This window comes from Oxyura jamaicensis, chromosome 7 (assembly GCF_011077185.1).
Source record: "Oxyura jamaicensis isolate SHBP4307 breed ruddy duck chromosome 7, BPBGC_Ojam_1.0, whole genome shotgun sequence".
NCBI lineage: Eukaryota > Metazoa > Chordata > Aves > Anseriformes > Anatidae > Oxyura > Oxyura jamaicensis.
Genome location: NC_048899.1, coordinates 35,287,092 through 35,301,327, shown reverse-complemented (window position 1 = coordinate 35,301,327; position 14,236 = coordinate 35,287,092). Strand labels below are relative to the sequence as shown.

At 38.1% G+C, this 14,236-nt stretch overlaps 1 protein-coding gene across 4 annotated transcripts in view; it reads right to left on the bottom strand.

Annotated features, from left to right (window-relative positions):
* The window catches only part of ARHGAP15 (Rho GTPase activating protein 15), a 332,778-nt gene that overhangs the window by 299,919 nt on the left and 18,623 nt on the right, over positions 1–14,236 (bottom strand). Inside the window, exon 1 of one of the 4 annotated variants that reach the window (XM_035331543.1) lies at positions 2,424–2,620. The exons of the other annotated variants lie outside the window; for them this stretch is intronic. Within the exon in view, the coding sequence (XP_035187434.1) occupies positions 2,424–2,435 (12 nt within the window). The 5' untranslated portion in view covers positions 2,436–2,620. Of the gene's footprint in view, positions 1–2,423; positions 2,621–14,236 lie in introns of those variants that run through there. 4 annotated transcript variants of the gene reach the window in all.

Here is a 14,236-nt window from a genome sequence, read left to right as displayed (position 1 = left end):
GGGAGGGAGGGAGGGGGGCATGCATTCCTGATGCATCTTCAGTCTGTTTATTAAGTAATCATATCTGGATACAAGTGTCAACACAATTTATGTTTTGAATAATATGAAGCAGATAACCTCAATTACCAAGTAATTAGAGTCATTTTCCTATTAAGCAGTTTCCCTAATTGTTTTTGAAACCTGGAACTAAAATTTTAATAAATAATAAGCGTCCAAAACATGTCCCTGCATTAGCTTAATCCAGGCTTTTCCACTGGAGCCTGGGAAAAACACAGCAGAAATACGGGCTGAGCACCCAGGGTGCATGTGATCCTGAGAGACGAGGGAAACGCTGTTTTCTGGCTGCAGAACTCAGTGTAGCCCACTGTTCTGTACTTTTTTTCCACTATCTTTCTTCTCTTCAACACAATACTCTTCGTTATTTTCTGATTTCCTTTATGAACACGCAATGCAGGAAGGATTTGACCTAATTGTTACTGTAGAATGGAGCATAGCAGGGGAAAGCCATGCCACAAAGGGTATCACCTCTGTTTAACTACTGCCTGTAGTAGCATAAATTGATTTGATACCTCAGGTTCTACCTCACCAGCTTACTACATCCCTATTTATGTAAAAGAGTAAATATGAATTGGCTTTGCCAAAGAAGTTGGATAGAACAATTTGTGGTTTTCTGCTGGTTGGTCATGAGAGAGAAAAACAAAACAGAAAAATTTCCCTTTGATACCAATCTCTAAATAGATACATATCACATATCAAATACAATAAATGAGATCAGAGGATGGAAAAATTTCACGTGAATTTCTCTGCTTTTATTACATGAACTGATGGAAATACCTATCTTGCATTCTGGCTGCTGTTGCCAAAAATGAGGGAAAAAAAGAGAAATCTAGTTAAATCCAAAAAGAAATCCAACAGCTGCTCTTCACGCTAAGCCAAAACAAACAAACAAAGTAAAAACTAACAGAAAACCTACCCAGAAGTCCCAGGGGGGAAAAAAAAAAAAAAAAATCAAGGGCAACAATCACTTCACCCATGAACTCCAACCTTAGTCAGCTCCTCAGGTCTTGCAGGCCTTTATCACAATGTTCTTGTTAATAACATTCTGCTCTCTTCATCCAGCAATCAGAAATCAAATAAAATGTGATGAAGACATTTGGGGAAGTAAGAACATGTTTTACAGGACCTCGTTTCATCTTATGTGCATACCTTTGCCTGAACATATTTCACATAAGCGTCACATAAGACCACAAGAATCTAACTACCAGAGACCACCCATAGACAATGGCAGCTGAAGAGCTCTACTGATAGGACATTACCATTTTCACTTGAAGTTAAGGATGGAAAAAGTTCTCTTAAAGTCCACGAAGGAACCAAAGTACCTTTGGCTGCCCTAAAAGGTCTCCTAGTTAGTACACATCTGACTTAACTGCCCCCTATCCCACAAATAAATATTCACAATGGCTTCTCTGTCTCCAGATCTCCCTCCAATTTTGTCAGCCTTAGAAGACCACAGTACATATATTTTCATAATTTTTAAAAAATTCTCAATAAGGTAATAAATAATAATTATAATAAAACAAAAAGTAATGAGTGAACACTCTAAAAAGATACCCTGAGAAATTCCAGGAAGAAATCTGGCAGCTATGGGAGGACATGAGCGGTTCAAAAGGAATACAAATATTTAAATAATATATCTTGCTGGAAATTAGGCTTTGTGAGAAATCCCATTGATTTCTTTTAAGTTATTTTATTAAAAGGTCTATTAATGCTTGGCTTGCACTTTGTGGCTATGAGAGATGTTGGAATGAAGAGCTATCAAAGGTGACTATCAAAGTTTTTTTCTTTTTTCCATTTAACTTTTTCTAACTATTAAGCTGCTCATTTTGTGGAGACAATCATTAGTGTCTTTAATGTGAAACAAAGCTTCTGGATAAGAGCTGCTCGCTGAAGATCAATATGAGAGATATCATTTCAGTTACAGCTTTAATAACTGTAACAATAGGGAGCCTGGCATCGCTGGGTTTGTGCATTAATGTAATTTAGAATTTACCAGGTACAAATCTTATCAAGCATTAGCAGTGGCTGCACTGGGATTTTCTAGGTAAGGAAACTGTGTGATAAGTGGGAAGTATTTTAAAGGTAAATTTTCATGTAATCAGGCTCATCTGCAATAAAACCTTGAAAAAATTTACATGAAGGAAAAAGAATAAAAACAAACAAGATTCCTGGAAAACAGTGCCACTTTTTAAGAGACTGGTGGCATGCAGGCACGTTAAAAGCTCAGGGAACATTGGGGAATCTCTCTTGTTTAGAGCATAATAAAGCTCATATGACCCACAAGACTGAAGGGTTAGGAGTTTTGGCCAAGTTCTGTATAATTAAAAATGCTCTACAAAGTACCATACATGGAAATCCACACCTACCTGAACATGCATTGCATAGCTTTCAGCTGAGCCACAGGAGAGATGAGGAGTTCCTTCCTAACTCACATCTCTAAGGCAAGCACCAGCACCCTCCCAGAAAACCAGCAGAGCACCAGCTCTGCAGATCAGGAGGACAACCCTTTATCCAGCCGAAACCCACCACTCTACACACCTGAAGTAAATTCAGCTTCACCACCCTGCTTCTCACAGCCCACCCATCCACCTCCAGGTCCTTCAACTCCCTGCCTGCTCCATAGTTTTCACCACCAACACCCCACTGCCCCAACCTTTCCTGTGTTTTTGAGATGTTTGTGGTGCTGTCACCTTTAGTCTCCTGTAAGAGTTTGTCTACAGGCATGTTATTTCTTTTCACAGCTCTTCAATTTCTTGACTAAAATACATATATAGAGAGAGAGTTGCCTCCTGCCCCTCCCCCCCAACCAAAAAAAAAATAATAATAATAATAATAAATCAGTACTGAAAAGCTTAAAACACAAATTTTGGATCTTCCTTGCAAAGTTATTCTTAAAACCTGATGCAACCAATTGGCAGTTTTTAAAAACCATTTGTTTAACTTGTGTCCAAATGTCTTCAGGTTTTAGTGCTTACAGGTGGCCACTTTAGATTTACACTTTAATTTTGAGAAAGATCTAAACTGGGAGCAGTGAATTTTCGGTTTATAATTTGCTGATAAAAAATGGAAAGCTCAAAGTTGAAGTAGCCAACTACTGAAAAGAGTTGGCACCTGGCACTTTAATTTTTAAACATTGTTTGTTTATTTTTTTGTGTGTAATGAGATTATAAAGTACAAGTCTGATTTCAGATTCACAGTCAAGAAGAATGAGCTCTTAAGGATAACAGAACTGCTGATGTAAAGCTCAGTTGGTCGGAAACTCAGGTTTGGTCCAAATAAACACACAAAAGTTTGGATGCTTCTCTGGGTTTTCTACCTGCCTTGGGGCTACAAATGTCATGAGAACAGATTCACTCATCACAGCTGCAGTGCTTCCATTGCTGGCCATGGATGGAAGATCCAGGAAAACAATCTTCCTTGCAGAGCTCTGGGAGAGGAAAGTGAGGGAAAATGGGATAGAGTATTTCACAACCTTTCAAATTTGATTCCAAAACTGGGGGAAGATTCAGAGATTAGAAAGGATAGCACATTTTTGCTGGGTTTGTGTTTCAGCTGTACTCCTAAATGCAAATTTTTACTGTAACTTTCAGAGTACGTGGCAGCTTAGATAGACAATAAACAGGAAAAGAAGAGCATAACTCTTTCTAAAGTTAAGCCATATTCAGTAATGTATTACTTCTCACTGAAAAACAAAGAAAAAAAATATTTATTTATTTATTTTTTTTCCACAGACTGTACACTGAGCAGCCAAGTTCCTTCTTTCTCTCAAGGTGTAGGGTCTTGGGCCCTCCGAAGGGCAAGGCTTGAATTTCAGTTTTGCCATGGATGTGAAATCGCTGTGTGTGTATGCACACACGTCCATAAACGCACAGATGAACACAGATGATCAGCACCTGCTTCCATTAAGGACATGAATCTCACCAAACAAGAAATCAAACAGAAAATAAAATACTGCTGTGTTAACGTGACTGGATCTGATCCTACGCTTCTTTTTTCCTGCAAAAGAACCACTGGCTTCAAAGGGGATTTGATCTGATTTAGGGCAGGAGAATGCTGCTGTCAACTGTTTGTCTAAGAATAGGCACATTGCCTAACAAGGGCACTGCACTGTCTGTTTTAAAATCTCTTCTGAGTGTATTAAACAACATTTAGTGTGCATGTCCCTATATTGTGTAATAACGCGTGTATTTAGGGCACGCGCAAAATAACTTGATCCCCATTTCATCGTATCTGTAGTGCAATTATTTCAGCGCAGTAAAAAAAGATAAAAAAAAAAAACTGGTTCTTTACCTCTCCTGTCATGTTGCATTGGGTCACTTTGCATCACATGGTGTGATATAATGTAACGCAATGCAAGGAGACACATGTCCCTTCTCATTGGAAATTTGAAGAAATGGAGCTTACTTTTACCCTGTGGGAAACTGTGCGGGTCAGGTGCCCAGGACTAGCTATGGGAAGTTTGATATCAGCTCAGTTTCAGTACCTACATATTTCAAATCTTATGGTGTTTTGAAAGGAAGTGTGTTAGATGACACAATTTAGCTGTAATACAGTACTTAATAAAAATAGTGGAAGAGGAATATAATTCCACAGCTTATGTTCCTTGTCAGTGTCCATGGACACATATTGCCAAAGAGACCCTTTTAAACAATACTTCTAACTATACATTTTGAAATATATATTACAAAACATGAAAAGCCTGGGAGAAACAATGCAGCCTAAAAGCACATGGGTATAGAATCAAGGGAACAGAACTGATTAACGGAGAAGCCAAAAGACTTTTTTTTTTTTTTTTAATAGTGAAATAGTTAAGCACAGAGAATATAGACAAGGAAAATGTACAGGGCCTGGGGCCAAGTTCCCCTCTCAGTTACACTAGCTATAATTGTGGAATAATTCTATTTCAATTAATAGAGTTAATATGACGAGAACAAAATTATCTACGTAATGAGCATGATTGAAACATAACAGTCAACCCAGCTCTGAGGCAGACTTGGGAAAGTGTGCAAAGGAGATAAGCATCATCCTCAGTTCTGTTTTGTGGATACAGAAACAGAAGAAAGGACTAAAAATCTCTTGTCAGTCCAACAAAGAGCTTGGGATCAGGAGAAACACCGCAAGTTCTAGATCAGCTCCTTCTCCACTTGATTGCAGTGAATAAATACAAGAGAAGTCTATCATGCAGGCCAAGTGAAATAATAAGTATATAAAATGATCTCTCTCTAACATTGTGGCATGTTGCTATCTCACACTTGTAGCAAAAACATGTAGCTTTCACAGAATCACAGAATCATTTAGCTTGGAAAAGACCTTCAAGACCACCAAGTTCAACCAACCACCAACCTGACCTACAGAGTCCCATCACTAAACCATGTCCCTAAGTGCCACATCCCCACATCTCTTAAGTCCTTCCAGGGATGGGAATTACACTGTTTCCTTGGGCAGCCTGTTCCAATGCTTGACCTCCTTCTGCATGAAGAAATTATTCCTAATGTCCAATCTAAACCTCCCCTGGTGTGACCTGAGGCCATTTCCTCATGTCCTATCTCTTGTCCCCTGAGAAAGGAGACCTACACCCCTCCTTTCTGCAACCTCTTTTCAGGTAGTTGGAGAGAGCAATGAGGTCTCCTCTCCTCAGCCATTTTTTTTTTTTTTTTTTTTTCTCCAGACTAAACAATCCCAATTCCCTCAGTCACTCCTCATATGTCTTCTTTCTAGTCCTTTCACCAGCATCAGTGCTCTTCCCTGCACATGCTCGAGCATAATGCTTTGGGACATTTAACATCAGGGTGGTAACTTCAGTATCATTAACAATCTGTATATTTGAGAGTCACTATTTGCAGGATAGCATACCAGAAAACGAAAAGCCTGAAAGCACATTCAGAGCAGATACAGGAAATAAGTTTTTCCTACTAAACAAGCAAACAAACAATGAGGATTTGTGGAATGGCCTATGAAATAATGAAGCACAAAAAGCACTGAGATTATTTCAATTTAAATTAGATGTTAAATTACTGAAAGTAATATTATTCAGAAAATATTAATTTCTGACTATTTAAAATCTCATGTCTATGTTTTCATATTCTCTTCAGTTTCCTTACCAGGACAGACCAAAAGCCTTATTTGGCAGTTTGGAACAAGCAAGTTTTGAGCTCCAAGCTCTTAATAGAACCCCATGATTGTCCTTTGGCTTTGAACAAACAAAGACATAAGGGAGAGAAACATTTGGAGCTGCTCCAATTCACCTAATTTAATATCAAATTCATAATTTTTGCACATTTTTTGATGGAAAGAATGAAGGGGAGGGGTGCATTTTCCTTTTTTCTTCTATACACAGTCCCAGTCACCAGGTACCACCGAGAAACAATGCCTGCTTGCAACTGCACCCTGCTCTTAAACAAGACATATGTGATGTGGCCAAAAACTGACCTTACCATAAATTTCCATCTTTATTCCACACAATACAGTAAAATTTCAAAAGAAGAACAAACGAACCAACTATTTGCCCCTTGTCTTTCCCTGTGTGTCCTGACAGGAAGACTCTGACCCTCGCTGGGTGAAAAGGCCCGTGTTTAAGGGAACCACCAGATGATAGGCAGAGGAGCAAGGCCTGCGTTGGACAGACTGTCACCCCCTTTCCAGCAGGGACACGTGCCCTGGTGTTGCCAAATGAAGGTGGGAACTGTGGATGGCTAACTTACTGTGAGTGGCTATGAGTTTCCTGGTTGTGCCCCAAGCTCTCACACCTGCAGTGACACCCCGAGAACCACATCCTCCTGTCTTCACAGCCACTACCAGCACCAAAGACAAAAAGGAATGCTGAGAGGCAAGCACAAATGAAAGTACAAAACAAAAGTAGAGCATGTTTTTAGATGGTAAATGAAATAATATTTTCACAACTGACTTTTTCCCCCCCCTCAGGGCATACTTTAGAAAAGAAATGTCACAGCTGAAGAAAAAAATATCTATTTTTTTAGTCTTTTTTTTTTTTTTTTTTTTTTTAAGTTTATCCCATCAGGTTTACATCAAATTCTCTGTGAAACTCAAAGGGATCTGTAGGCTTTGAGGAATGCATTGATCCTGTCAAGCATCCCTCAAATCATAGACAACTCTATTAAGGATAATAAAACTGTTTCATTCTTTCACGAGATCCTAGGAAAATGATGGAAAGGTATTCACAGAGAGGATGCAAAACTTCCTAGCAATGCTTTCAGTTGGGAAGGTATTTCACTATTAAGCATCGCTTCGAATATTCCTATTTCCAAGCGACAGATGATGGGAACATCAAGATTTTGGAGTCAGCAGCTCTTTTCCTATCTAGCATAGCATCCCTCCAATTAAAAAAAAAAAAAAAAAAAAAAAAAAGCCATTTGGCCTGGACTCGTGCTTCGGTAGCATCAGCTGCCGACTCCTGCTTCACCTGGGATCCCTGGTGCTGCTCTGCCCCCTTGTGCTGCCGCCGCCACAGAGCAGCCGCCCGCCTCCGTGCGGGGACCGTGCCGCAACCCCCCGCTGTCACTTCTCGCTTTTCTGGCAAGTTCAAGGTCAGTGCCTAGCTATTTTCAGCTCATCTCTTCTTGATCCATGCAGAGAAATGACAAGGTAACGTGATTTGGGGTCAGCTGTATTACAGGAACCGTTACATAAACGGAGAAAGTGGAAATCAATCCTAGCTGACAGTGTCTTCAGGATAATCAGCGCTCACTCCATGCCGCTGTCAGCTCCCCTGCATCAAACACCATGTTACTTCTGTCAGATCTCTTTAACAAAACTGCTTTCTCACTTTTGGCAAAGTAAATAAATATTCCACTCGGGCTCGCGTTTAGCTCATTGTTCGGGGAACTTTAACACTTTGCACTTGCAGAGCCCCCGTTCCTGCGGGAGCGGACGCCTCGTCCTGTCACGTCCACTGCTGCTTGCGAAGGGTGCTGGCAAAGACACGGGCGACTCTTAGGAAATGCCCCGTCCTTCACGTATGGGGCCTGGTTTCTCCACGCAGCTGGTCGGCCTCCAGTGCTCTGCCCTGAATCGGGCATCCCAAAGCACTCACCTACCGGCCTCGTCAGGGCTTTCCCTCTGACATCTGTGGATACCTTCCTCAATTTGATTACCATTACTCCTTCTTCCCGTAACCAGACATCTCCCCCAGCGCGGCGTTACGAACGTACCACTTCGCAAGATATGCCGCGTTGGCCGCGTCTGGGTGACAGCACATGGTGTGCCGGTTCAGGGAAAGCACAGCTACACCATCCCACCCACCTTGTGCTCCCCAAGCCCGCAGAGCTCCACTGAAGAACAATTTGCCATAATATTAGTTGTCGGTAAATTCAAAGACGGAGCTCCTAAAGCTATAAAATGGATTAGAAGCAATTTAAAAAAGAATTAACAAACTAGAGTAAGAGTATACTGTCAACAAACAAATGCTTCATCATAGCACTGTAATTTGGAATTTTAATTACCCCTCTGCTTCTGTAACAAAACAATGTCTGAACTGGCAGCCATTTGAATCTCTCACAGGTCATTGAGCATTCTAGTTAATTACTCTATGAATAGCCTGTTTTTCTCCCCTCTGGAAACACGTTTCTAATGGCAGTCAAGGTCTGACAAATGTGTCATCTACATAATTAGCTAGGAAGCAACACAAAACATTAAACATGCTTTGTGCCGACAACTATCAAAACATTTCATTTGTTGTCAATTATTCATTACTTTGTAGGTTCTGAAGGGGTTGTTATTATGGAAATAAGTCCAGATGCTAACAAGGTTAGAGTTTTTTATTCAAATTAGTAATCAGAGGGCTAACTTTAAAAAATGTATCCCATGTACATTTATGGCAGCATTCAATCAGTACTAAATTATAAACGAATTTAGTTAAGTTCAAGTTAAAATAGCCATGGCAGAGCACATACACTAATTTGTAGAGTTGCATCTCTCTTTGAAGTTTTAGGATCTAAGCTGAAGTAGCAAACTTTCAGAACCTTTGGCAAGACTAATTTGTGCTTGGTAAATAGAGTAAAGATTTTCACAGCATGAGATAATGTAAGATTGAAAAAAAAAAAAAAAAAAAAAAAAAAACCGGATTTTTTTTAAACCTTTTTTTTTTTTTTTTTTCTATCCTTCTGTCACACTGAGTAAAAGTCAAAATCAGCATTTCCAACTCATCTGAACTTCAGTTTGGCTTAACAAGGAAGCCAAACAAGTTACATTCACCACTTCCTTAATGGAGCTGAAATGAGTTTATCCTTGCTTTTAAGAAGAAATAGGTGCTGGTTATTTCATTTTTCTATGATCTCATTATGATGCTGCCTATCAAGCAATGCAGCTGAAATGGTACAGTGAAAATGTATGGAGGAGAAATAAATGGCTGGTTTAACAAAAAAATTAACTTCCTTTCTAGCCAAGTTTATTTTGGTTGAAGTGCTATAATACATATATGCAACAAAGAATATCTTCTCACAAGCTATACGTAAGAAAAATTAGAAAAAAGAAAAATCAGAAAAGCAAAAGGCTTCAATCTGAGCCTTGTTCTGATATGCAGCTGAAAAAATGCCTGCAGACAAAACAGGATCCTGAAAAAGGGTTGGGAGACAACTTGCATTCCTCCAATGAAGAAACTTGTTTATAGAAGGTAATTCGAACCGTAGAATATCCTAATGTATATTCTGCTTTCAGTCCCTAAAACACAGGAGTTTACGGTTTCAAACATGAGGCCTGCCCCTCAAGTGGGGAAAAGCAGACAAAAATGGATGGAAAATGAGAGCCAAGGGCTGAGCGAGCAGGTCTGCAGGCACAACACACACTAGATATTGAATTTGAAAGTACAAAACCAGTGTGAATAAAGTAAGGGGACATATGACATCTCATTTCTCATTCTCCTGCACTAGAAAGGAGAACGACTAATGTTACCCAAAAGATTTTTTTTTTTTTTTTCCATTTGTATTTTCTGGTTGCCTTTTTTTTTTTTTTACGGTATTCCTGCTCCAGAAGCAAAACCAGACCTGTGCTTATGGACTCACTGCTTTCCCTCAAATCTATTTCTTTCCTACCTGCCCTGAATTATTCGGGGGAACACTGGGCTCATCAATGCAAGCTTGCATTTATTAACAACTACCTCACTAGTCATGGGAATCTCATATATTTTTCTATTTCAGTCCCTGTGCTAGTATATGATTTGTGTAACACCTTGAAGGGAACACAGCTCCTTCCTCACAGTGATAAAAGTAGATGCATAAATAATGGACTAGTGCATGATGATAAAATCTGGGGAGAATAAAGCCTGGGCAGTCACTGCTAGAACACAATAAAGAGAATATTTGTCACCTTCCAACTCCAATATATACAACTTTGAAAGCAGGAAGTTTTCTGCTTCTGGAAATATTTTGTCAAGATTTGTGTGGTGTTTTTTTTTTTTTTGTGTGTGTTTGTCTTTTTTTTTTTTTTTTTTTCCTCCAGGAAAAAGAGTAAACTCGGAAAAAATGAATCCTCAGAAACTTTCCCTAAATAGACTACACTATAAAAGAAGCTGTGATGATCTCTCAGAGATTGAAATAATCCATTTCAGCTAAAACTACCCATAGCAATGAAACTGAAAATACTCTAAAAGAGGGCTGGAGTCTGTCTTGTAATTAACATTAAACAGATAACATATTTATGAGGAAGTCAAAATATTTTGGAAGCCGATAATCCTGTAAGCCTTAACATGGTATAAAAACAACAAATAAATGCAAAGTGTTACTGTTACACATGCCTGCCTGATCAATGGTTTTCACATATTGATCTATAAATGGAGTTGACAGTCTGTGTTGGCTGCACATTTTCCAAGCAGCTCTATTTTTGTACAAAACCAATACGGGCAATTACCTTTGTTTGAGATGCCAAGTCTTATCAATTCAATGTGATTTAGTGTCATTTTAATTAAATATCAGGATCTACTTCAGGACAATCTATACAAACAAAGCCTCAAACTTGACTATAAGCTTGGTTTGAAGTAAACATGTACAAGCCCTACAATTTCAAAATATGGCTCAAAAACTCTGCTAAACAGAAGGCTTATATTTTTAGCAATTTTATTTCTGTCTTTTTTGGCTAGCCATAACTTTGGCAAGTGTTCTATGATCACAGGAGTAAGAAACAAAAGAAGATTGCTTCCTGTTCCTCTGATAATGTATTAGAGAGATAAATAAACCTACCAGTCTGTTTAACCTAATAAGAAAAAGCTCTAATACATTAACATTTCGGAATGTCTAAATAGGCTCTAATTCTTAATATAGACACCAATAAAAAAAGACATTTCATTGTTCGAAGTTGTTCTGAATGAAGCAAAATGCACTTCCCTGGGGTTTAAGAGATGAAAATAGCAAATATTCATTTACATTGCTGGTTCAGACACTAACATTAAGCACAGAAAGAGCCCTTGCTTACCACAGTGTGTGTCCAGCTTCATGATTTGTGCTCCTTAAACTCTACATTAATATCAATTTCAACCTTTGCACAATGCTCAAGCATTTCCATAGCAAATAAATAACGAAAACCCCCACGAATCTACATTTTGCTTTTGCATCAGTTAGCTTCTGCATCCCCTATTTGCATCTTTACTACTACAAAATGCACAAGTGCATATGGCCCTACTGATGTATGATACATGTCCTTCTTTGTCACACTGCAGAAAATAATCTGTCCACCTTCAAAAGTATAGCCCCAGGTGTGCTTACAAGCATCACAGCAAATGCTTTAGAATACAACAAATCCCTTAGAGAAAATTATGTATTTTCTTCTCTATAAATCACCAGCGATCTTTCTAGATCTGTGCCTATTTTTTTTTTGCCCTTTATGTCCAGAGTGTTAATTTTATTTATTTTTTTAAGTACGTTTTATAAATATGTAGTTCTGTTGATTGTTCAAAATGTGCCAAATGCTGATTGCTTTAATCCACTGGAGTCAGTAGGTTTTGCATAAGTTGGGTAAAGAGGATTTGACCCATTTATTAATAGAATATATAGTATAATGCACATGCCTAATATGGGTGGAGAAAGGGTAATATGAAGTCCCTTATTCAGCTATTTCTAGTTTAAAAAAAGAAAAATCTCTCAGAAAATCATACAAAAATATTCAGTCAATGTAAAATATAAAATAAGCATGACCAGTGGATACTTTATGGACTATAATGATCTAAAGAGAGGCAGACTCTTCAAAACTGAAAATTTCCAAATAGGGAATCAGGATAGATCTTTTTTTCCTTCTAGCACAAAATAATTGGCTTTGCTTAGCATACTGGTAATGTGTATCTTTCAGTAGGGGTCTGTGTGCCTTTAAATGCAAAAGTAAAGTTTATAAGCATACTGAAAAAGTATGCCACGAAATTACACGATCACTAAATGTATATATATTTGTCTGAGAGTGTGTGTGTATTTATCAGCTGAATTTTGTTTTCTCTAGGCCCTTGGACAGCCAGAGACTACTCCTGCTAATACTTTCCCCCAAATTCTTCACAAGGCACATGCACAGATTCAGATCTGTCAGTATGCAGTTTATACATGCAATTGATATTTCAGTGGTCTTTTAACTTGGCATTGCATTTACATTGCATTTTAAGCATGTATTGGAAAACATTTGGATCCTTAGGAATTTTGCTTTTAGTTTGGGTGTTAGCAAACAACTTTAAGAGGCTTAGTTAAGTAAATACGCCAAAACACTTTTGGTCTGTCAATATCTAGTCAGAAAATTCTGCATGGCGAAAAGAGATGAAAAGAATTGAAATAGGGAATTAGTAGCATGGCAAGCTTTCAGTCTATTATATCAGAGCCAAGTTTGCTTGGTAAAATGACATATACTCAGTAAAACTCCGCTTTTATATAATTAGCTACTAAACAAATGTAACACAAAGCAACTTTTCAGCTCTCAGCCAGTGTACATATATTGTACCTGCTATGGCTATTGGGATGCGGCAGGGAATATTTATGTCTAATTTAACTTTTTTTTAGAGCCCTTGCTCTGTAACAGTCCAGCATACTATCCCCCAAACTAAAGTTATGTAACAAGGTAATATCAACAATGAGAAACTGCATGATAAAATCCTGCCCAAAAGTGAAAAATGCTAATTTTGTCTCATTTAGCAGCTGGATACAGAAATGCTCATTAGTTTTAAGAGGGTTAATCCTTTTAACTTTTGCATATTGATATGCCAATTATGCCTAATTGTACAAGAGGCATCAGTCAAGGTAATAGTGCATAAACACATGAAAGTTATTAAGTACATCCCAACATGTAATAAAGTAGGTGTTAATTGGTAGCTGAGTTCTGCAGGCTATTGAGGTGGATAATTCATTGAGAGATGGATCACTTGTAATTTCTCTACATAATTCCTTTTGCAGTCTCATGCTGTGATGTTTTCATGCTTGTCAAAAACAACTGCAGCCTAGTGCCTTTTGTTAAACACAGCCAATAAAATATGTTAGGCATCATTAAATATACTTAACTTTTAAACTTTTTCAAAGGTACAGTTCTTCCTGATAATACATTATAGTATTCCCAGTAAATTACACCAAACATCGTTTCAGGTCTGTAATGGTGGAAAATTTCACTTCAGATAAAAAGGAAAAAACATGTACAATGTGTTGTAGGAAATTGTAGGAATTGTTCAAATGGGTAGGAAATGAATATCTTATCAGATGCAAAGACCTAAAGAGATTTTTCTCTCCAGAAATATATGTTATGTCCCTGAAATAAGTTAAGCTATAGCAGAGAAACTAATGATTAAAATGTTGCATTTTTAACCTAGTTTGAATTTTGAGTTTGAACTTAGTATAAAAAGGGCAGAAACTACAGCTGCGATAGTAGGCTTTCTCCATTTAATAACTTTGTTAGAAAGCTGAATATTTCATAGGAATCCATTATATCAACAAACAAAAAATCAATAGCTTGCATGGTTGTGAAAAATGACTGAGACTTGGGACTCTGTCCCCAGCCAACAGAGTTTTCTCCCTCATTTGCATTCTCTGAGAACAAAATGGATCTGGAGTCCAAAAAGTGGCTAACATTGCATAAATAATTTTGTAACATCATATGGCCTCAGCTGCAAGTTGCCACCATTATGGAAGAAAATTAACCAGGGGAGACTCATACCAATCAGTTTGTTTAGTAGCTCAGGAGGAGTACAGGGGCAGGGACACAACTGGCAATA